The sequence below is a fragment of the Numida meleagris genome, chromosome 5 (genome assembly GCF_002078875.1).
Source record: "Numida meleagris isolate 19003 breed g44 Domestic line chromosome 5, NumMel1.0, whole genome shotgun sequence".
Classification (NCBI taxonomy): domain Eukaryota; kingdom Metazoa; phylum Chordata; class Aves; order Galliformes; family Numididae; genus Numida; species Numida meleagris.
Genome location: NC_034413.1, coordinates 17,821,670 through 17,843,786, shown reverse-complemented (window position 1 = coordinate 17,843,786; position 22,117 = coordinate 17,821,670). Strand labels below are relative to the sequence as shown.

The window sequence follows — 22,117 nt, the reverse complement described above, 5'->3', positions numbered from 1 at the left end:
ATCAGTGTTTGAGCACTAACTTCAGTGGAATGTTATCAGCATTTTCACCCTGCAACCTGAGATCAAGAAGAGCTTAAAAAAAGCAATTCCATGCCCTTGAATTAGGCAAGGATTGCAATTTTCAGGCTAGAAACAGGAAACTGAAACACAGAACATACCTTTGTCTCTAGTCACAAAATAAATTGAGAACAACCAGGCATAGACAAGATTAGTCCCTCTTAAAATGACCCTTACAGTGAAATTCTCTGTAGTGTTTAACCAGTAAGCACTTTTATTGTTGATTTTGAATTCATTAAGACTACATTATGTTGGATTACAAGACTTTGGCTACATCTCCCACATTTGCATGCAGGTATTATATTTGCAAGGTTTTCTCAGGAAAAAATGGAGCAGGAGCATAAAATGCATAAAGGTTAAATGATTATAACATGGAAGCAGCATGTCAGTTACAGAAATTTGTACCACATGTATCAATAACAAACCCACATCCCCATTTAAAACCTCTTTGTCCATCAGAAATCCATCTGGTTCCTCTGTCCCTCATCTCTGTGCCCCGGCTGTCTGTCAGCCAGCATTCCCACTGTTTCTGAAAACACACATCTTTTTTTTTAGAAAAAGGTTTAGTACAGTACATTGTTTTTCCCTTAAAAACAAAAACATTTCTCCTTCACTACTCCCCGCCCCCCATAAAAAAAAAAAAGAGAGAGAAATCTATCATAATCTCTTCAAGCACTGTTAAATGTTAGGAATCTCTATTGCATTATCAAAAGTATCAGATCACTAACAAACCTCTAAACATACTACGATGACCCTAAAATTCCCCCTTCCCCAAAACTACCGAGAACTGAAAATGCTATACTGCATTATCACACTTGCATGCATGTATCCTGAGCCACCTGTATTATTCACCTTAAGCCCCTTTAATAAATAACTGTCCAGCAGTAACATCCAGAAGTGTGCTGTCTCTTCCAAATTAAACTCTATATTTACAGAAGTAGGGCTGTCTTCTCAGTGAAATGTTGTTTTTTTAAAAAACAAAACAAAATAACAGCAATAAAAACAGCTAACAATCAAAGAGAGAAAGCATATTACTGATCACGTTGTCTAAAGACCAACAGGAGTAAAAAGCATTAGGAGCACCAGGTGCACATGCATTTGAACTGGTACAGTTCATGAAATAATGTCGTTCATTGTTATGCTCGCTCATTCAGATGAGGAGCTGATTCTTTTTCTTTCTTTTTCTTTCTTACATTTAGGACCGTCTGCTCTGCAGGCTACTCCCACAGATGGCAATACATGCACTGGGGTTGAAAGATGGCCATAAATATGCTTTGATCAATGTGGTTCCGTATCAGCTTTAAACACATGGAGTTTCCCTCCTCACTTCTTTGCACCTTGTGTCATTTAACATCTGCGCTAAGTGTGAGCCAAAGGTTCCCTAAATCCACATTTTTTTCTCTTGGATGAGGGGAAGTATTAGATACTCACTTTCTGTAAGTTTCAAATGATGCAACAAGCTGGAACATACAGGGGAATCGTCCCACGTGAGAACATTTCTTAGCAGTGTAAGTATTGCAATCACAACTGATATATGTGCATACCAAAACAAACACAGTCAAATATCAAGCCAGGTGGAAGGATTTTGTCCCTTCCTTTATTTTGAGCCAGACACCACTATCACTGTCTTGACTTCAGTTGGCATATGCTGATTTACACCAGGTAAGGATCAAGCTCAATAGAATGTAAACTAGCAACCAGTTTCTCCTGCTGCATTGTTATAGTGCCTGAGATCACTGCAAATGGCTATTTTTCTCCAAAGCCAAAAGGCCTTTCTGTAGCCAGTGCAGTATGTTTACTGCCCCACCATTGCAAAGGCAATTCAGTCAGATTCCCTTTCTCTTCTTCTCAAGTTACCAGCAAACTATCACCTAAACCTGCACTGCTCCCATCAGAGAAGCTTAATTTTATGTAGTGAAGATGCTGGGAACTCCATTTATGCTGAACCTAATTTTCATGGTGCTTTCTGCTTTATCATATGCAGATCTGATCACCTGGAAACCCAGATCGTTCCTATTCTTGAGAAAATGTAAGCATCTTGTTTCTGCAAGACTGGCTATTGTAGCAAAGGAGGATATTTTTCTCAACTGGAAGAGACATGTTGGAAGCTTGAATGTGTGAAGTCAACACTCCCATTCTCATTGAAACTAAGTCAAATTCTACAGTAACATTAATACAAATCTGTAATGCCTCTACTGACCTCAAGATTTTTACAGGAGCAAGACAATAAAGAATCTGTCTCCTGGGCTTTTTCACGTCTGACCCATTAGTCACAACTGTGAAGAGAAACTAAATCTGTAAGCAAATTTTCCCTTTCAGTATTACATCATTTGTGGAATCCACCATTGTTACAATCTGATCACCACATACTGATAAGAGATTTGGGTCTGCCCCAATCCCATGTACAGATAAGCCTCAATGGCCATGTTTTGTCCTGGCAGGGTTTTTTTTTTTTTAATTATTATGTGCCATTTCAATTCCTAACTAGCATTTGTTGGCTCATGATTCTTACATGGACAACATGAGATGCTATTAAGTTCAACTATATGTTCACATTACAACAAGTCCTAGATCTAGCAAATCTCTCTCATAGGCTTCCATAGGTTTGAAAAGAAAAAAAAAAAAGTTAACCAATGATTTCTACTTTTAAAGCACCTTCCCCTGCCTCCAGGTCTCCATCCCCTCACTGGAGTCATCCAGTTCCTTCCACTGGTGTCAAAAGTGGTGTTTCACCGGAAATGCAGCAGAAAAATTGGACATATTTTAGTTTCACCTTTCAACTGAAAGAAACAGAGTTAAGTGATGACTGTGCTGCCTTTCCATTCATGGGAGTGCTTCTCTGAACAATTTTTGTAAAGGAAGAGAAACCAAACATAAAAGCCTACACAGTTCCCACACACACAGACACATACACACTTACACACACTTCTCCTCCAAAGAGAAATCCATTCTTGTGGACCACATTTCGCAAACCTTATTCAAGTGACCAAAAAGAATGAGGAGAGGGTTCAATACATTCCAATTCTCCTTTCTGATCACGATGTAGTCACAGGTCAGCAAAGTAGTTGGGCATAAGGATGTTCCTCTTGACCTGCAGGAGATTTTAATGCATGCAGAAGTGCTTTGCTGGCTCAGGCCTAAATGAAGAACAGCTCCAAGGCCAGCCAACATCCATGAGTGTGATTCCACTACCTGCACCAATATACATGAGGTAAGAGCATAACTCAAGAGAGCAGAGCAGTGCAAGAGGAGAAAGAGGCTCTGTGGTTCTTCTGAGTTTGACAGCCTCAGCTGCATACACACGGCATGTCACAACGACCAGCACAGACCCATGAGAGCTTGGTATGTTGTTCTGCAAGTGGGACTTCCACTGGCAATAGTAAGCCTGATTCCTGTTTGCAACAGGACAACTTTATATGCCTGTAAAATCTGCATAACAAGGCCTTAAATCTGGAGCAGCCGCATGATACAGTTAGTGCTTTAGCGTGGATTTATATGCCAATAACCAGTGTGATGTGCTACACACCCCCACCTACACACAGATGGAGAGATAGATATATGCAGAGTCATAATGCAACATAAGCATTATTTCTACAAATATCCTAACAACATAGCTAGTGACTAAGCTAACCAGCATAGGGATTTGAAGCCACCCTTTCCAATACCATGTGATAGGTGCTGGTAGAGAAAAGCAAGCTCAGGTGTTATGTTGATTCACTAGGGAATGATTTGGGATCAACCCACACAGTTATCGCTTAGCGAACACTATTCATGGGCTGTCCCACAGTCCCGCGTCAAACTCCTACCTCTGTGTAGGTGCCCACATCACTTTTCGATGACACACAGAATTGAGGTCAAGAGCAAGCAGTCAGTGGTTGGGAATCCTCCAGACAAACATTACAGAAGAGGGGGAAAAAAGCTAACACTGACACTTCCCACCATGCCTCTCTCGACCACAGGTAGACTGCAAGGTTAGATTACTGGGATCCAGGCCATCTAAAGAAAGCCACTCAGAAAGATTCGTGTTTGAATCACAAGAGGACCCAGCTCTCCTTGGCAGTAAGACTGAAAGGAAATTTCTTTATGATTAAACAGCAATGGAATCGGTCCATCAATGCTCCTGATTTATGTAACATACGGTTTGCATATGGTAGCATTCATGCTCAAATTACACATTTTTGTTCAATTTTGGAGTGTTTTCTATAGATGAAAACAAAATATCTAGCCAAAAAGTTTCTTAGTATTCCTCTGAACTTTGGACAATATTGAACCCAGGTCTTGTTCAGGGTTTGGATTTCTGGAACCAAAATCTGTCCTTCAGTGACTAACCTATACAAACTAATCTAAACATATTGAGACATGGCAGGTTCAAAACTGGTTTTTGTCAGGAGAAGGACATCCCTCTTCTATGCTAGATTACCAGCACATAGTCTCATTTTACCTTATTACTGTTATAGCCTCCTTATAAACTTTCATGGAAATTCCACCAGCAGAACTAAAGGCAGAAATTATCTTTGTAATTATTGTTCTGTGTTAACATCTGGATGCAGTACTGTTGGGGAAAAGAAAGCAAATGCTTCAATGAACTATGTTTAACCAACTTGCAGGTGGCAGCTATCAAAACAACAGATGCACGTGTATCCAGCTAAAGTTACTAATGTATGATCTGACATACCAAGTCAGACAAATGTCATATGTAAATAGATCTTGAAACGTATACAAACAAAAGCTGCTACTGCTACTGTATCTAGCTGATCATTTTGGTTTGTTTGTGTACCCCATAGCTCTGAATCTATCCACTGAATGTTTACTCAGCACGTGTGGTATAAATATATTCATACACTAAAACTGACACTTGGTAATTTCTTTTTCTTTTTTTTTCTTTTTTTTTTTTTTTTTGCTGACCAGCAACAAATTCTGTTATCTTTAACTGTAAACCAATACTCAATAAATATGCCGTGTTCAGCAAAGAGACGTGTTTTGTCACTCAGGATTTTGCTGCACTCTAAGCCATGGGCTGCGGGGGTGGCCGTGAAGGGGGAGGTCCAGGAGGAGCTCGGGATGGGGGTGGCCCAGGAGGTGGCTGCCTGGAGGGTGGCTGCAGAGACACAGGAGGAGAAGGACTCCTTGGAGCTTGGTTGATGTTGTCCCGTCGTGGCAGCTTTGGTGGTGGGCTGTAAGGCGCAGAGGTCCCGTCTGATTTTACCCGAGTGAAGTTTATGCATCTTCCCTGTAGGTAAAGAAAAATTCATTATCCATAAGAAGCATGTGTTTTGACTCAGCAGCAGCTAGCCAAAAGGGCTGTAAGCAGAGAGGTAGGGTGCACTTACAGATCTTCATCCAAAGTCATCCACTGGATCCTAGACATGACAGTCAGGCCATGCTGTACTAAAGATCAGTACTACAAACAAATGCCTTCCTTGTGTTTCAGAGTTCTTACCTATGGAAAATAGCCTAGGACTGGTTTAAACCAAAAGGGGGCCCAGTGTGACTGTGCTCACATGCACTCTCTTTTGATACTACGGCCATGCAGAACATGGCTACTGTCACAGCTCCATCTCAATGTCCTGCCTGCCTGTTGAGTTCCCTTACTGATAAAGCTGTGCTGGAAAAAACTCATAGGAGAAACAGGATTATATCTGAGGAACAACATTAGCAAAAGCATCACCTGTAGCCTTCCTTTTCATAGTGATGCTAGCCTAGATGGTGGCCATGTTTCCAATACTATCCTGGGATAGTACACTGTCTTCTGTGCTCCAAATGTAGATGTGGCTTCCCTGTTGTCCTCACACCTATTAGGTGTGTGACTTGTGCAAGGGGAACTCCAATGCTTTATATAGATTTCCACCAATCAAGTTGCAGACAGGAAGAGAGGCAAGACCCTAAAGACCACCTCACCTTTCCTGTGGGAAGCAGACAGACTCTAAGACCTCAGCCATCTGCTCTACTTGCTCCTCCCCATGGTCAGCATGTTTTGTTACAAAACAGCCCACTGTCATTGTGGAAGCCTCATGAAACCCTGCAGATGCAAACTTGTGTGCAGAGATGCAACACTTGGCATCTCCATACCCATCTCCTCACCTGGAGAGGTGGGAAGAGATGCTTAGGCAACAACCCAGCTGCCGCAAGCTTGGCAGAAGCCTGGAATTCAGAAAGGCCTTTCATTATCACATACAAGGGCTGGAGGTGAAGACCGTCTTAAAATGAAGGAGTGACACTGCCAACAGCCCATTTACAGGAGCCTTCAAATGCCTGATGTGGTAAACTGGCTAATCCCATTAGCTTCAACCCCATAATTTCAATAGAGTAACTCTTCATGAACAGTCCTTCAGATACTGAACAGAGGTCATTCACTGCTTCTATGCACTTATCAGAAGCACACAGAGGCTGTGTTTTTTTTGTTCATCTCTACTGGGATGTGGTTTCCATACAAATAACTGTGGGCAGTACCCAGCCATCAGTGATGAACTCCATTTGCCAGCACCTTTTCTTTTGTTCAGCATGCCTGTTCTGTTCCATGCAGTCACCATGCTAATGCAAATGCCCTCAGCAGTTTAGCGTAGAGGAAACATTACCTACTTTTCTCTTTCCAGGGCAAACACTGCGTAGAGAAATGCAAAAAAGCAGTTTGGTGAGTTAGGAAGCATCTGTTCCAGAAGGCATCTTCCCTTCATAATTTTCAAAGACGTGCAGAGCCATGATGCTGGGCAGACTTTAGGTTTCATGCTGGATTCAACAAAGCAAAGTCAGCTCAAGGGTATACTCATATCCCTCAAGCAGAATTCAGGAAGACCCCAGATTTATAAAAGGTTCCTTCAGAACTAAGCAGCTGTAGATTGTGATCCCTGCAGCCATAGGTGACTGTGATAAAAAGAGGATACAAGAATCCATGCCAAGGACAGATCACTGCTGGCTTAGTGCTGCCTGGCACGAGGAAGCACCAAAGATGTTCAGGGAATGGGCTGTCTCTGTGGCAACCCCACAAATCACAGTTTCCACTGGAATCCAGGCAAAGGCCATCACAGCTTAGCTACATCTATCTGTTTTGTTAAGCGACTTATGATGCCTGTAGCTTGGTTTGTGAAACTATTCCTAAAAAAGAAGGGAATTGCTTTAGTTTATAACTTCTCTGAAGAAAGGCAAACAGAGCTACTACTGCTATGAAGAGAAGCTTATGCAAGCTTCAGGGAGCTCAGAAAATGATTCAACGAATGTACTAACGCCCAAATGGTACCACCCTACTGCTTACTTGGACTGGATGGCTCAGGGCTTCAGGGCTCAGCTGCAGCCAAGAGCTAACTGAATGGACATGTTGTTGCTTGTACATAAGACGTACTCAGTCCCAGTTTTCACCGTCACAAATTCACCACTACACTTTAACAACAACCTCAATAAGTGGGATAAAATCCTCTTTCTGAAAAAGCAGGCTTGTAAAAGCAGACTTTGCTTATGAACCTGGTTCAAGGCCACACTGTTCTGGGGCCAGATGCATGGAGGCATCAATGGGCAAAAGCCTGCTTCTTGGCAACTTCTGCAAAGATAAACAACTGAATGAAAAAACTCACAAGTCAGTGCTTTGGTCTACTGTCACAGAACTCAACTCCTTCCCAGCACGGCAGCAAGTGGCCATCCTTGTCAGCCTATAACTGGCATTTGTCTTCTGCTGTGCTCACTTTGAAAATCAGCAGTATTTACTGCTAGGCGATGAACAATACAGATGAATTTAATAGCTGTACTGCTGTACATTTAAGAAAATTCAGCCTTGCTTTCAGAAGTTTATGAATTTAGAACAGCAAAATAATCACTTAAGGAAAAAAACAAAAGAAGTCGTCATAGGTATTCAGATGAGATTCAACATATGGAGAGGGAAAAAAAGAAAACAGAACAATTTCCCAGAACAAATGCAAACCCAGCACTAGTGCTTTTGCCTACCAGCCTTTGCTGCCTCTGTTGTCTTTCCCCGAAACATCAATTCCAAATATATTCATAGTCTATAATCAAAGGGGATCCCATAAATCTGTTTGCATTACTTTCACTTCAGTTAAAGTGATAGGCGACGTCAAGCTGCTGCCAGTTTCTGCCACACTCGCTGATTTGTCAGACAGATGGGTAATTTAAAGGCCATGTGCCGCATTGTGTCAGGAAAAATACGGTTGGGTTGGGAGAGTCTGACAGATAGAGGCTTGGCTGATCGATGTATGCATTGTGACACCTCCTCACAAAAGATTATTGGTGTTAGCCTACAATCTCATATATCAAAGACTTCTGGTGAACACTGGAGCAAATCCTTCTGAGCACTTCAAGCAGCCATTGATAAATCGAGGCTGAACTCCCAGCCAGGGTTAGGATTAACAGCCCAAAGGGAAATGGGGGAACAAATGACAATAAATTGTAAGTCAGTTTTAACTTCTCTGGTGTGTTTCATCAAAGGACTTCCAGGTTGAAGAATTAAGCCCCGCACTCATCACACTTCGCTAACAACAAAATGCCACAGCAATTCTTCTGCCTCGCAGGCACATCCCTCTGGGATTAGCTTCAAAAAAAGATTGTGACGGTTTCTTAAATAAATAAGCTGCTTCTTAAAGTAGACACAAAATTCGTAATACTCTGTGTCTGAAAGGATTAATCTCCTCTCCAAATGCATTTGAAGGCTCTTGAAACACAGAAATCATGGACAGAAATATTAAGACATTATTCCAAAGGTATCCTGCACACTCATCTCTGCTCCTTGCATGAGGGATTAGCAGCGATCAAAAGCCACCAGCGCATTAGCAGTGATAACAGTATGTTTTTTTCCAGAAGCATGTTATACACCAAGTGCTTTAGGAAGGGCTCAGGGCTGCACGGTGCAGGAATACCACAGTGATCTCAGGCACAACAGCTGTCAGTAGCTGCCTTATTGTTTTCTAGGAAGCAGATGATCTGCATAAATCCAGTTCTGTCTGGTTTCAGCCCCTCTCCCAGCAGAGCATCCCTCACATGGTGCGACCCGCGCCACGTACTGTCATTCAGGCACCAACCGAAGGTCAGCACAACGCCATACGGAGTTACGCCCTTGCTTCAGCTCACATCTGCACAGTCTTCCTAATGCACAATTATTTTGCCTCCCCATATGTCCATCCACTTGTTAGGCTCTTGTTACACTGCTTGCCAAACTGGCCTTTCAAAAGGTACAAATACTGAAGCAGCGGGATCTGCCCTTGCCCTGACTCCAGCTTTTATCCCAGTGTAACAATCACATGTGCAATTCAGGCACTTTGTACTTCTAGGCAATGCCTCCTCGACCACCTAGGATGTGCTTTTGTGTGTGGTTTGTGGGGGGAAGGAAGGGAGGAACCTCTTGAAAGCTGCTGCATCTTTTTTCTGAGCTAGTTTCTTCCCAGCGCTCAGTACAAAGCTCCCCAGTGCTTGTTCCCCAGAAGTCCTTAGTTACTACTCCACAAGTTTTCAAGAGAAAGGACCAACTCTGTTAAAAGGATCCAGGCAATCCACAGTGCCATGGGCAATTCTCCTCACCCACAATACAAAGAACATCTCAGAAAAAAAAGTGTTTCAAAAATCCACCCCATCTGCCCGTAGCTGTCACTTTGCTCATTTCAAGAAACACTTGGGTATTTATTTAACAAAAAATCAAATCCAGTTTCATCTTTGTGAATCTTGGAGTGTTTGTGCACACTAAAGCCAACCTGTTTCTTCTTTTTAGCTGTGTTAGTTGACCAATAGAAGATATCCTTCCCATTACAGAGTTTATTTTCCTTTCACCTTCATTTTTTGCTTATGGAGTCTCTGTGCCCTGGTTTTGAATAGCAGAGAGGGTACCTGACTGAAGAAGAATTAGCATCAAATAAATGTTTATAGAAACTCTTAGGCTTTTGATTTTAGAAAAATATGAATCTTGCCTTTACATTTTAGCATGAACTAAAAAATAATTTCTTCAAAGTTTAGAGGTCCTCATATTGTTGTCCAAAATGAGATCATGAAATTAAATATATATATACACAGATATGGTTTGTTAGCATTTATCATCACTTCCTAAGTATCTACCAATGCAAAAGTGGAGTTCTAAAATCTCAACAGAACAGAGTTCGTATGCTCACTGAAAATCCAAGTGAGAAAAGCATAGTAAAGATAAAAGGAATGCAACTGCTTCAAATCTAAGACAAGAGAAGATGCTGAAGAGCTAGCATCTACAGAGAGTCAATCAGTTTAGCTAACTGAATGTTTCAACCCAAAGACTGAGAAACCAACAGGCTGTACACCTTTAAAGTCAATCACTTTTATAAAAGTTGAATTTTGGAAAAGAATAGAGGAGGCCAACAAGGCCTTTTTACTCTATTTATGAATGAGGCAGATTATGGATAGTCATTTTATAGAGATAGAGCCAAACCAGAGAGGTATAGAGGCCCCACTACTCGAGTCTGCTGGGCAAGTATCAGGATTAGCAGCTGGCTCCTCGGCAGCCAGGTCCTACATGAAGCAGCCTTTGCCAAAACCTTCCTTGCACTGCAGTGCTTCATGCTGACTGTGCGCTGAACATGTCACGGCTCATTAAAACCTTCACGTATTTCCTGGGAATTGCACTGATTACCCTGCAGCACACAGGCTAGAAATTAGTGAGCCACTGAAAGAGTTTGTCACATAAAACCCAAGCCTGCCTGGTTTTCAGGCCCAGCCCTGTAACTTTTACTAACTCCTGCTCTTACATTTGGGACTGAGATACTGCTTTTGTGTTGGAAAATAAAATACTGGAGATGTCAGCAGTGCTGATATCAGATGTCAGCACTGCTCTATCAGCAGTGTGGTGGTTGGTCATGCTTTCAGTTCAATAAGGATATAATGTTTAATTAATTTTTAATTGTAATGAATGGCAATGATTAAAATTTAATTGTTAAGTAACATTGTGGTTATTGCATCAACTATTGATGTTTAATTTATTAATGTGTAATTATTTCTTTTTATATGTAGCCATTGTCATCTATTAGGTCTCAAATCAAAACAATATAATTACCATAAAATATTTGTTTGTATGGGAGTTTGGCTCTTAAAACATCTTCCAGTCGTACAGGTCCTCTCCTTTCAGTGACTATTTTCTGGAGATAGATTTGGCAGTTCAGAATTAATGTCCAAACTGATGTCAATCTAGAACTACGAAGCGGTCAGAGAAAATGTGGTTGACTGAACGTAAGATTCAGTAAAGCAGGGGTGTCCAACAGTGAAAATATAATTTTCCTCAGTACTGCTTTTAAAAATGAAGTTCATTCCCTCCATTTGTTAATCGAGTATATTACCTGGCATCTTTAGATACAAACTGGTAACACTTCTGGTCCCTCCTTTAGTGATGGAGCAGAAAGAGAAGGAAATCAGTATGCTGTGGGTTGTAAATCTCTCATGCGCTAACAGTGAGCTCCCTATAATGACGGTAGGTGCATTTAATAAATAGAAAATTACAACAAGATGAATGCAAAAGCACGAAGATGATCCAAGAGGCAGCAGCAAACTGCTTAAAGCCCAGCTGGACATGCCCATTGGCAAACACTGTGCCCCAGCTCACGGTCCCATCTGTGCATGGCATCACTTAAAGCCAGGGATGGGTCCTCTGGGAACAATCTACCATGTTTAAAGTCCAATGCAGCAGCACATGGGAGGGAAGTGGGTCGCTTCTCTTCTAGAATCAGCCAGTTCTAGGAATAGGATGGAGGAATAGCTCAGCCAGGGAAACTGGCCCTTTTCAACTAGACTCAGGATCCATCAGCAAAATAAACTTCATGCTGAGCACATCCCTATAACCCAACTGCCACATGCCTGCTACCACTTTTCCAGCTTAGGCACAGAAGGAAATAACAACACAGCAGGTGACATGGAGAATCCATCCCAGTAATGAAGACAGGGCTATTTAAATAATTTGTATCACACTCCATTCAGCAGGGAGCTGCATATTTTTTCTAGCTCTGTCTTAGCAAGAAAATGCAGCAGTGGGCTACAGACACCTCCTGAAGGAAGGGCCAGAGTCACAAGATTTCTTGCAGGAATGCACAAAACATCACATGTCTTGGACCTTGCCGAGGTTGTGGCTGCAGTAACTCCAAGAGCAGACCATACAGCCTGTTGGTTCTGAGGACAGAAATGGTTTCTGGGACAGAAATGGGTGACATTAAGCACAAACAAAGTAATGCACCATCAGTCATACTTGATGCTCACTACCAGTCTCAAAGTATAGCCACGCCAGACCAAACCCCACCCAAACCTGACAGAAATATCCTGCTTAAGTCAAACCTAAACCTGTGCTCACGATGCACAATTTACTTCTTTGCTGCCAACACTGATGGATGAAGCTCCTAGAGGGAAGGAAGTGAGGAGACACTGCTAGATTATGCCACCTACCCAAGGTCAGGCAGCAACTTGGGAAAGGAATTGGGATATACGAGTTCAGGACTCGTGACTCACATCCCTTATTTCAACCACAGCACCACACTTTTCCACACATGTATGCTGACAAAACAAGAATGTGGTTCAAGGGAAGAAAACAGTGGTTGGTTTGCAAAAGATTTTTCTTTTTTCCTTGGCATTTTCAGGGAAAAGGAGTTTGCATTTCTACATCACCTAGAGCAGAGAGGGCTTCGGAGCATAGCAACTAGAGCAACAAACATTTGCTGGGTGCAGCAGGCTTAAACTTGAGGTATTGGTGGGTTACTGAGAGGATGAAAGGAGGTCACAAAGGACTATAACTGGTCTTATTCAAACTACTTAAGTGTCATCGTGCTTTCCAGGGTGAATTGTTTGATTGTCTCTGCAGGAGCTAGCTGGGATTGTGGTATGCATGGAAGAAGAGCACGAGGCTCTTTGCGCACTTAGTGTATAGAGTAATGCTGGAGACGCTCAGCTTTCTGGTGAAAATGGCCATTAATTTTCCTTGGTTTAACCAGAAACATAAGATCTTGGCCCACCACACAGAAAACTGTCTCGTAAGCTCTCAGGTTGGGTAGTACATTTGTACTGCCCACGTACAATAGCAGTGATTATAGATTTTCTTCTGTTACCACAGTGGGAACCACAGTAGATTATACAAGAACAGAAGCATCCAGAATTACAGCTCCTCCGTAGACAGCAAAGATGCAACATCTTTTCATCTTTAGTTAACATTCTGTGCAATAAACGTAGTATGAACAGTAGCATTATTATTATTATTATCTTACAAAGTGCTTACACAGAGGAAGGTCGTGACACTACTCATTCTTCACTAAGAGAAATGCATTCCCACAATAAAACCAGAAGCACGTAAGCAGAGAGCTGTGGAAAGATGGTTAGATAAAGTTTTTGACTATTACCCAACTCAGAAGACAACGAAGAATGTGCATTTCCCAGAAATTCAAAAGAAAGAATATAACACAGGTTTAGCATTGATCCAAGGGTGCTGCCAAGAAGAAAGTAAATGCACTGGCCATGGCATATCTGTTCACATGCACATGCTCATCTCTGGCATACTCGAAGTGGCAACAGGAGCGCAGTCTCACTCTTCTGGAATTTAATCTCCTTTATTGGTGGGGAGCTACAGTACAACAGACACGAAGTGACTTACATTAGCTACAGCCAGGGTCTCTGAAGTCGCAGCTCAGTTTCTTAACCCTAAGGCCAATCCTTCTTCATTCTGTTGTGCAGCTCATGCCAAGTAGCACCAGCACTTGGCATCTATACCCTTCCTTCAGAAAGGCCTCTCGTGGCTGTTGCTGAGTGTGCCGCAGGCTGCCAAAGCCCTGGACACACCGCTGTCCCTCAGGGGGCACACGGGCCGCATCTGCCCACAGAGCCCATTTGCAAACTCTTCTTCCATGTCAGAAATAATAAGATCCTGGCAAAAGAGAAGTAATGCCAGTATGTGGGCTTCTTGCAGGATAGGAAACTCATTAGTCACTGATTATGTTTCCAGCTGCAGTGCTTGGCACATCCAGGGAACTGTGCATTAGGATACTGGCCAAGGAGATTTTCCCCCCGCCCCCCAGTATCATGCCTGTTACAGTAGGAATGAACCTTACAGATAGTGATCTCCTTTCCCAAAAGAAAAAGTCACACAATGGCTACATGCGTCTCATTTTCATCAAAAGAGACCAAGTGAGAACACCTACTGTGGCAGGCAATGTCCCTGTCTCTTTAATTTTTCAGCAACTTATGAAGATAATTGTCCTCAGGAAGGTTAAGCAAAGGGATAAAAACTCAGAAGAAGGGAGAAGCCTGATGCATATGGTCTGAAGGTGCTCAGTGCTGCTTTTCCAGCACCCCCTGCAGCTCTGGGTGATTGCAGTGCAGCTCTGAGCTGCAGGGAAGCCTGTTAAAGGCCACTGCTTGGTCTTGAAAACAAGTAATTAACGTGAGCTCCAACTAGTGCTGGTTCAAGGACAGCTCATGTGGAGTGACAGGGGTGCTGCCATCCCAGTGGGCTGTTCGCAAACCACTGACCACCCGTGGGCAGCAGCCAGAAAATAATGACAAACCATGAAAATAGATTTTACAGTTGGGAAAACTAAGCACATAGATGTCATGGTCAGCACTACAAAGGGTTGCTCAAAATTTGTCAGTAATAGGATGCTCTGAGTGTCAAACACACCAGCTTTAGAATGACTGCTTTAAAAGGGACCCAAAGAATAAGGAACCCAAATACTCCTCCTAACTTCAAAGGCTTGTGTTTAGAATTGCAGCTACCATGACTTATTCAAAGTCATGCAGTGAATCAGTGCAGAGAACCTGAAAGGACACAAGTTCTGTTTTCCAGCACAACTTGCAGCTCGTAGTTAGTGAAATTCTTGGCTTAAGCACTGCCTTTTAATCTTTATTTCTAAGGCATAAAGGGAGAAAAAGGGCTTCAATTTTTGTACCACAGTCTGCTTCAAGTCCCTTTCCCTAGAAAAGGCTTTGCATGTGGTAACCAAAGGTTAAAACTGGTCAAGCATTGTTTTTTTCTAGGCAGTCCCGTGGGTATACAAGGATGATGGTGACATCAAAACTCAGTCTACATTCTCACTCTGCTCTAGGTAATTTTCAGTGACAAAAATGAGATTATTTTCTAAAGCTTTAAATAAACAAGAGTAATTCTGCTGGGGTGATTGGGGGGAACGGTATCATTTTTTAGCTGCGGTTTTTGGTAAACCGAGCTGCTGAGAATTTCCTGTGACAGCATGTGCTGAAATGCAAAATGGAATGGATTTGCTGAAAGCAGCAACTAAAGAGATCATTTGTAAGAAGCAGCTCACCTTCCTCACTGCGCATCTTTGGGCTTCTAATATTTACTTGCTGGCATTGGTAACAGCCTCACTTTTGATCCATGACTGCTGGTGCTCTATGCCCCAGATTCCTGGGGAAGGAAGGGAAACGCAGCAGCCTTGGGGTGAACGAGCCCAATGGGATGCCTCACTGCAGCAGCAGCACAAATGCCCTTTGGAAACTGCCCAACTCCTGCTGCCCACAGGACACCAAGGGGCTGTAAGCACCAGGCACAGTGCAGTGGGTACCACGCTTGTGTTTCTACAAGTATCTTCCAGGAAGAAAGGCTCTGAAACCTAGCTGTTTCAAAGGATGAAAAATTATTTCTCAGAAGTTTTTAAAGAATGCTCTGATGTCAAAACATTCCTTGTCATACCCTGTCCCAAAATGCTCTGTGATTTTTTTTTTCCTCCCTCAACTGTGGATGTTTTCATTATAACTAATATTTTCATTGTGCAAAAAAAAAAAAAAGAAAAAAAACAACAGTTGGGCCCTACTTTTCACCAATAAAAAGCTAATGTGCCCAGCTGAACTAATACAAGTGGAAAATAACATTTGTTTTTAATTAGAGGTACACTGAATAAAGTTTGGAGGGTGTTAACTTTGCTGAGTTATCTTGTTCCAGTGGGAGCTGACATCTCTGGTAATCCTTGAAAATGTAAAGATAATTTAACTGATTTTTGGAAATTCAGAAATAGGAATTTTCCATTTTATGAATGCAAAGGCCAATCCCCAAAACTCTGTGTTTTTTTGCCTTCTCAACTTTTAAGTTTTCCTGCATAGAGAACTATAGAATCTCCTTTAAAAAAGGAAAAAAAAAAAAGAAAAAAACCACACACCTTCCTGCTGCCAGAAAAAAATCCACAATCCAAACAACAAGAAAACATACAAAAACAGACCAGAAAACAAAATCCCACAAAACAAAGCAATGGAGCAATCCCTCTGGCCTCTGGATGGTGCCATTTGGAAGAATATCACGCAACAAGGCACTGTGCCTCCAGAACTACCAGCAGAAATACAACGCTTATTGACTGCTATCAGCACATCTGGGCAGCAGTGCCCTGTTCTCTCCTGGACTCTGAGGGCTGCCCAGCTCCTCCAGCTCCATGCAGCCAGGTCACCCCTAGCACTGATATCCTTTAGCGAGGATGTATGCATGCAAGTATATACGAGTATGTTATGTATATTTTGATTTTTGAAATGGTTTCAAACTAAAAGAGGGGAGATTTAAACTGGATATAAAGAAGTTGTTTGCAATATGGGTGGTGAGGCATTGGAACATGTTGCACAGAGAGGTAGTGGCTACCCCATCCCTGGAGACATTCAAGGATAAGGCTCTGAGAACCTGACCGAGCTGTATATGTCCCTGTTCACTGCAGAAGAGTTGGACTAGAAGACCTTTAAGGGTCCCTTCCAGCTCAAACGATTCTACGATTTCATGATTTATTTACATATTCCTTCCTCATCAAAAGCCAAACTCAAACTCAATTTTCCACCAAGGGATTGCTACTGGAAAAGTCAACAGAACAATCCATAATAACCTTGTTCTTCTCTGTGCTAGATCTCTCCATGAAACACAGGCTTGTAATATCCTTTATTTATACAACAGAGTGATGGCCAGTCATTTTCTTGTTTCCCTTTCAATATTCTTCAGCTTTAGTTAATTTCACAGACCAGGGAACAGATTATCTCATTCTTCCACTGAATCTGGCTCAATAGGATTCTTTCCACCCTATTTCCCAGATGTACGTTTGATTTTCTAATGTTTGCCCCGATACAATAATCCTTCAGCTTGCTCTGTTTTACACAGCCCCTTTTGAGTCCCTCGTCCTCCCCACAGCAGGGCTGGAGGGCAAGTAACTGAGCATCCCTGTTCTGAGCCAGCCCCTGCATGTTTCGCGGCTGCACAGGATAACAGAGGCTCTGTTGTGCTCTGCACCCATAGAAAAGTACCCGCCAAGCCAGGAAAAGGCAGAGGATAGATACGTAGTATACAATGTTAGTGCTATCAAAATACAGCTGGGCCTAAAGAGCCTATTCAGAAGCTCCAGATCGTGCTTAAAAAGTAAATAAGGTGTCTCAAGCACAGCTGCCTTGAAAATGCAGCTCGGTAAAAGAAGTTAAAAGGCCATTTTACAGAGTAGTATGGGAAGCTGAGCTTGTCCTTTAGTGCCTATACACACCAAAAGAAAAATGGAAGAGACTGAAGTTTAAATACTGATGAAATGTAGAGATTCTGGGTAGAGAGGGGCCATGGGGCAGGGAAGAAAGATACTGCCATCTCTGCTTGGTACTTGTGTGTCAAAGCTCCGCTGCAAAAAGCCAAATGTGAAGGTGGAACAGACAGAGGCAGCAGCACTCAACTCCCATGGAGTTGTTCCTCTGGAGTAACAGAACAGATAACAGAAAGCTCCTAGCACCACCCTGGAGCAGACCTCTGTGTCTCAGAGGCACAAACTCCTTGCTTCTTCCAATGAGGAATCTATCCTTGACCTGCATTTGACTTTATCAAGGCAGGAATATACCCTATGCCTCCACACAGGTCATGAGGAAGAGATGTGTTTCTGCACATAGCTCTAAGGAAATTTTATTTTCCATTAACTTTGCTAGAGTTTGTTTCTTCATCACCCGCTAATGTGAGAAACTGAACACTACAATCACTTAATGCTATTATTAAATCTGAAAAGCAACTATCCCTCCTACCCAACTTCAGAAAATTAATGTTGCAACATTACTACTACATATTAAATTCAAAACTGCTAGTTTTGAGTTTACAAAGAACTTTTCCTTTGACTCCAACACGTGCTCCCAAGAAAGCAAGGCTAAAAACTTACATTGCTGAAAAAGACAGAGATGCTACAGCAGATGGCCAGCTTCTACCTCAGTCTGCTCAAATCATTACAGTGGAGATGTGGTTGACCTTTTGGGGAAATACTTTTAAATAGATGCCACTGCAAACATTTTAGGTCATTTGAAGTCTCTGGTACTCATGACAAATTTTTAGCCTCAAGGTAACATAAAGAGGAGACAAGCTCAAAAAAAAAAAAAAAAAAAAGAGAAAGAAAAAAAAAAGAAAGAAGGCAAGGGACAGAGCATTGCTGCTGCTAACGGAGAAATGACATGACAGTGTGTTTGTGACACCTTACCTTATCCCCTGGCTGTGGTCTCATAAGGGAGACTTGATCATAGCCTCGTCGAACCAAAGCCCACAGTGCATCAAGTTTGCCCTGGAATTAAAAACATCTGAAGTGACTAAGAAGGCTTAGGAGAACATGACAACATTAAGCCACAGCTGAGCAGATGCAGCCTTTCTGCATCAAACTGAATGAAAATTGCTCCTGTGCTCTTGTCCTGTTGGACAGCCAGAACAGAGACCTCACTGTGGTAACATGGACCTTATAGCCAAGTGGGACAAACTCACTCTGCTCAAAACGCACTAAGGATGACTGTAGCTTGAACAGCTTCACAGAGGCACAATTAGGAGCTATGTTAACAAAGGGCAGAACAATGAAAGTCTACTGAACTGGATAAACAGCCACAAGACCTAGGCTGGCATCACTCACAGGTACATTCCAGCCAATAAATTCAAGTGCTGTTAAACCCATCTGAGAACCAGACATGGCAGGATGGGGAGGGGGGTTCTCATTCTGCACACACAATACACTGGTTTGGGACTCGGCCACAGGTTTCTGGGATGAGTATGGTATGTTGCCGCCTCCACCAGCACAAGCCCTCCAGCTTCCTTGGCTATAAGCTCAGATAACAGCTCTGGGGTTGTGTGAGGATACATAGGTTAGAGACAGGGAGACATCAGATACTATAATGACACAGGAGAAATGAGGATGAAAAAGCACACAGAGACTGAGGGACTTGCCCAAAATCAAACACTATGTCTTGTGGCTGAACTAGGAGGGAATATAGCTGAATCCCAATCCCAGGCCTTAGCCACTCTGCAACCAAAGCAAGGACAAGGCGCTTTCTTTATCTGAACTTCTTTGCATGCTGCCTCAAAATGGAGTGCAACTGGGTCTCCCTGCCAGAAGACTTGAGATATCTTCTGTTGCAACCCGAACTGTGCAAAAGGACCAACAAAGAGGTGAGCTGTGGGAGGGAAGATTTCTGCTCTTGCCCTCTAACATTCTCCACTCTCCCCAAAAGACTGTGACAACACAGGGCCGGGGGCAACATAAGTTCCAAGAAATGGCAAAGTGGAAGGATATTGGCCATTTTTCTAAATAGACTCCCCCAGCTCCACCTGTAGAAAGGCTACACTAAGGAGGTACAACATAGCATCATGCAGGACAAAACAGACTTCATAAAACAGAGGAGTGAGCTCATTACCTTGATTGGAGTGTACCACTTCCGCTGGGAAGGTGGTTTTCTCACATGGGGCTTTTTCGGCTTAGGTTCCCAGGGCTCATACTCCTGCTCTGGCAGCTTAATAATAGCATTTTTGGGTTTCTCCAGTTTTGCTCCTTCCTCTGTTGATCCTTTATCTCCCCACCGCACCTGAAGCCAGGAGAGCACACTAAGTACAGACAGTGCAGTGGTCCCCACAAGCAGGTATTTACCTAGTTCCATCAGGTGATCCAAACATCATCAGACAGGAAGCCAAATTTATGAAGGCACCCAGCACTCACTGTGGTCAGAAACACACGTTTAAGAGCCAAATATTCTCTCTGAAAAGCAGCCAGCATTTGCACAGCACAACACGTTGTAGGACGTTACAGCATTCAAAGATTAACCCACTTCCAAGTAAAATCCAAAGCACTCTGCCCTGCTCTGCTAGGACACAGGTGTACTCCTATTGCCTCACCCAAAAAGCAGGCAGCAACACTAGTTGAAGAAAGGCAGTCTTTACAAATAGCTCTATGCTGCTCCTGTTGATTAGTTCCAAAATGAAAATAGGGTCAGCAGGCAAGGATTTGATAACTTAAGTGTAACAGCTTACACTAAAAACAGTTCTTCTAAAGAAGACCATGTACAGCCATAAAAGAGGTCAGTAACTTTATCTTCATACACTGTATACTGCTCATTTCAAGCTAAAAATTTGCTTTTGTAGTCTCTCTCAGAAATGTGAACTTGCGTTCAACGACAGCATGCAATCCACAAAGCTATTCTGCACCAAGTACAAAAATTCTCCTGAGGAAAATGGTTAAGCATATCAAGATGCAGTACTTTGACCGCAGATTTTCCAGACTTTCTGGTCCTTGCTGAGAAGCCATTGCTTTCATTCTGGTTTGGACCAGAATCTCAGCTGGCCCACATTAGCCCACCTCCCTCAGCTGCCAGTTAGATCTGGTAGGAGTGTCTGGTATAGCATCCCTAAAAGTCACCAGTAGACCCTCAGCAGTTATGAATGAATGTTAATTCCCTGCCTTACACCCATACTTGATCAGTACGTTTTTTTAGGAATGTTAAACAGATTTCACTAACTTTATGGTGAAATACAAGAGTTAGCAGCTGACCGCAGCATTATCAGCTGCCTCTTCAGAATGTGTATGTCATAGGGTAGCACAAGGCAAATTTCTTTTACAGCAGTGCCTCACGTCACATATCAAGACTGCGTCATGTGTGAATCCCAAGGTAAGATTTGATTTATTGACCAACTTGAACACAGAGAACTAAGAGTGAATTTTTTCCCTGGAAAGCTTTTGTGCATTAGCAGTTAATGCTCAAATGAAAGAGGAACAAAAAAATAAAAATCACTATTTTTAATTCCCAAAGCCAACTGCTTCTGCCCACCAATGCACAGTGTAGATGACATGCTCAAATACTCAAAACCAGTGCAACTCTGCAGTAGACAACAGAATAGGAGCCAACTGCACTAACTGAAGGGTTTGATTCAGTAAACAAGAACTTTTGGTGCTTATCCCATTCCTTAACCTGCAAATTCTCCCCTGCTCATGGGGCTATATTCAATTAATTACTCATGCAAATGTGGCAGCTTGATGTCTGATACTTGGATGGCAAGTGCAATCAGGTAGACAAGCCTTAATTAATTCCTGGCCTCTATTCCAACAAAATAAGTGGGGATTTTTTGTTTGTTTGTTTTGCTTAAACACAAATACATTATTAAAGTATATAGTTAAGTTCATTTGGAAGGGACTACAGCAAATAAAAAGCCAATACCTCCATCCTCTTAATTCCACCAACACCTCGGCCTCCATAATAAGATGCATCCACGGTTGGCCACTTTTTCTTTGGCAATCCATCTTCATCATCTGACTCCTGTGGGAAAGACAGGGAGATGTTACTGTTGTTCTCACATAAATGGGAAAAAAATGAACATCCTACAGTTCAATCCTTGGATATTTGGCTTTGTGCATTACACTTACTTGCTGACAAAAAACAAAAAAGTCTCTTGTCTCTGCAGCTGCACTTTTAACTAGGGAAGCCAAAGAGGACTGCGTATTCCCCTCTCCTCTTCAGGCAGCTTTTATTTAATCAAATATGCATTGAGCTTCAAAATCACTACTGACTTTTAAGGCACAGCAAAGTACAGATGAATTGTACATTATACTGGCTTGCCACTAAGCTGTGCAGAAAATGCTGCAATCAGCTCACCCAAAGGACTCATTTATTAATTGTGCCTTTAGAATTTAATGTCACCTAACAGGGAAAAAGCTCCCACTGTGAGATTTCTAACATGTGCATCAAGCTCTTTTCTCATGGCAGCTGTAACCAGTTGTTCTGAGCTGCTTGATTCTTTGTAGAGTCTGGCTCAAGCTGTACAGTTTGGAGCTGGAACTGAGACTGGAGCAGCTCCAAATTTTCAGGAAGCTTGGATCCAGAGTTTCTGACCTGT

At 42.4% G+C, this 22,117-nt stretch overlaps 1 protein-coding gene across 3 annotated transcripts in view; it reads right to left on the bottom strand.

Moving 5' to 3' along the window:
* The window catches only part of ANTXRL (anthrax toxin receptor like), a 51,895-nt gene continuing 30,026 nt past the window's right edge, over positions 249–22,117 (bottom strand). For 2 of the 3 annotated variants that reach the window (XM_021398942.1, XM_021398944.1), the window contains exons 15-18: positions 21,442–21,540; positions 19,651–19,818; positions 18,456–18,536; positions 249–5,287 (exon numbers count right to left, since the gene is read on the bottom strand). In XM_021398942.1, the coding sequence (XP_021254617.1) occupies positions 5,063–5,287; positions 18,456–18,536; positions 19,651–19,818; positions 21,442–21,540 (573 nt within the window). In that variant the 3' untranslated portion in view covers positions 249–5,062. Of the gene's footprint in view, positions 5,288–13,571; positions 13,904–18,455; positions 18,537–19,650; positions 19,819–21,441; positions 21,541–22,117 lie in introns of those variants that run through there. The other variant, XM_021398943.1, reaches the window with a different exon arrangement.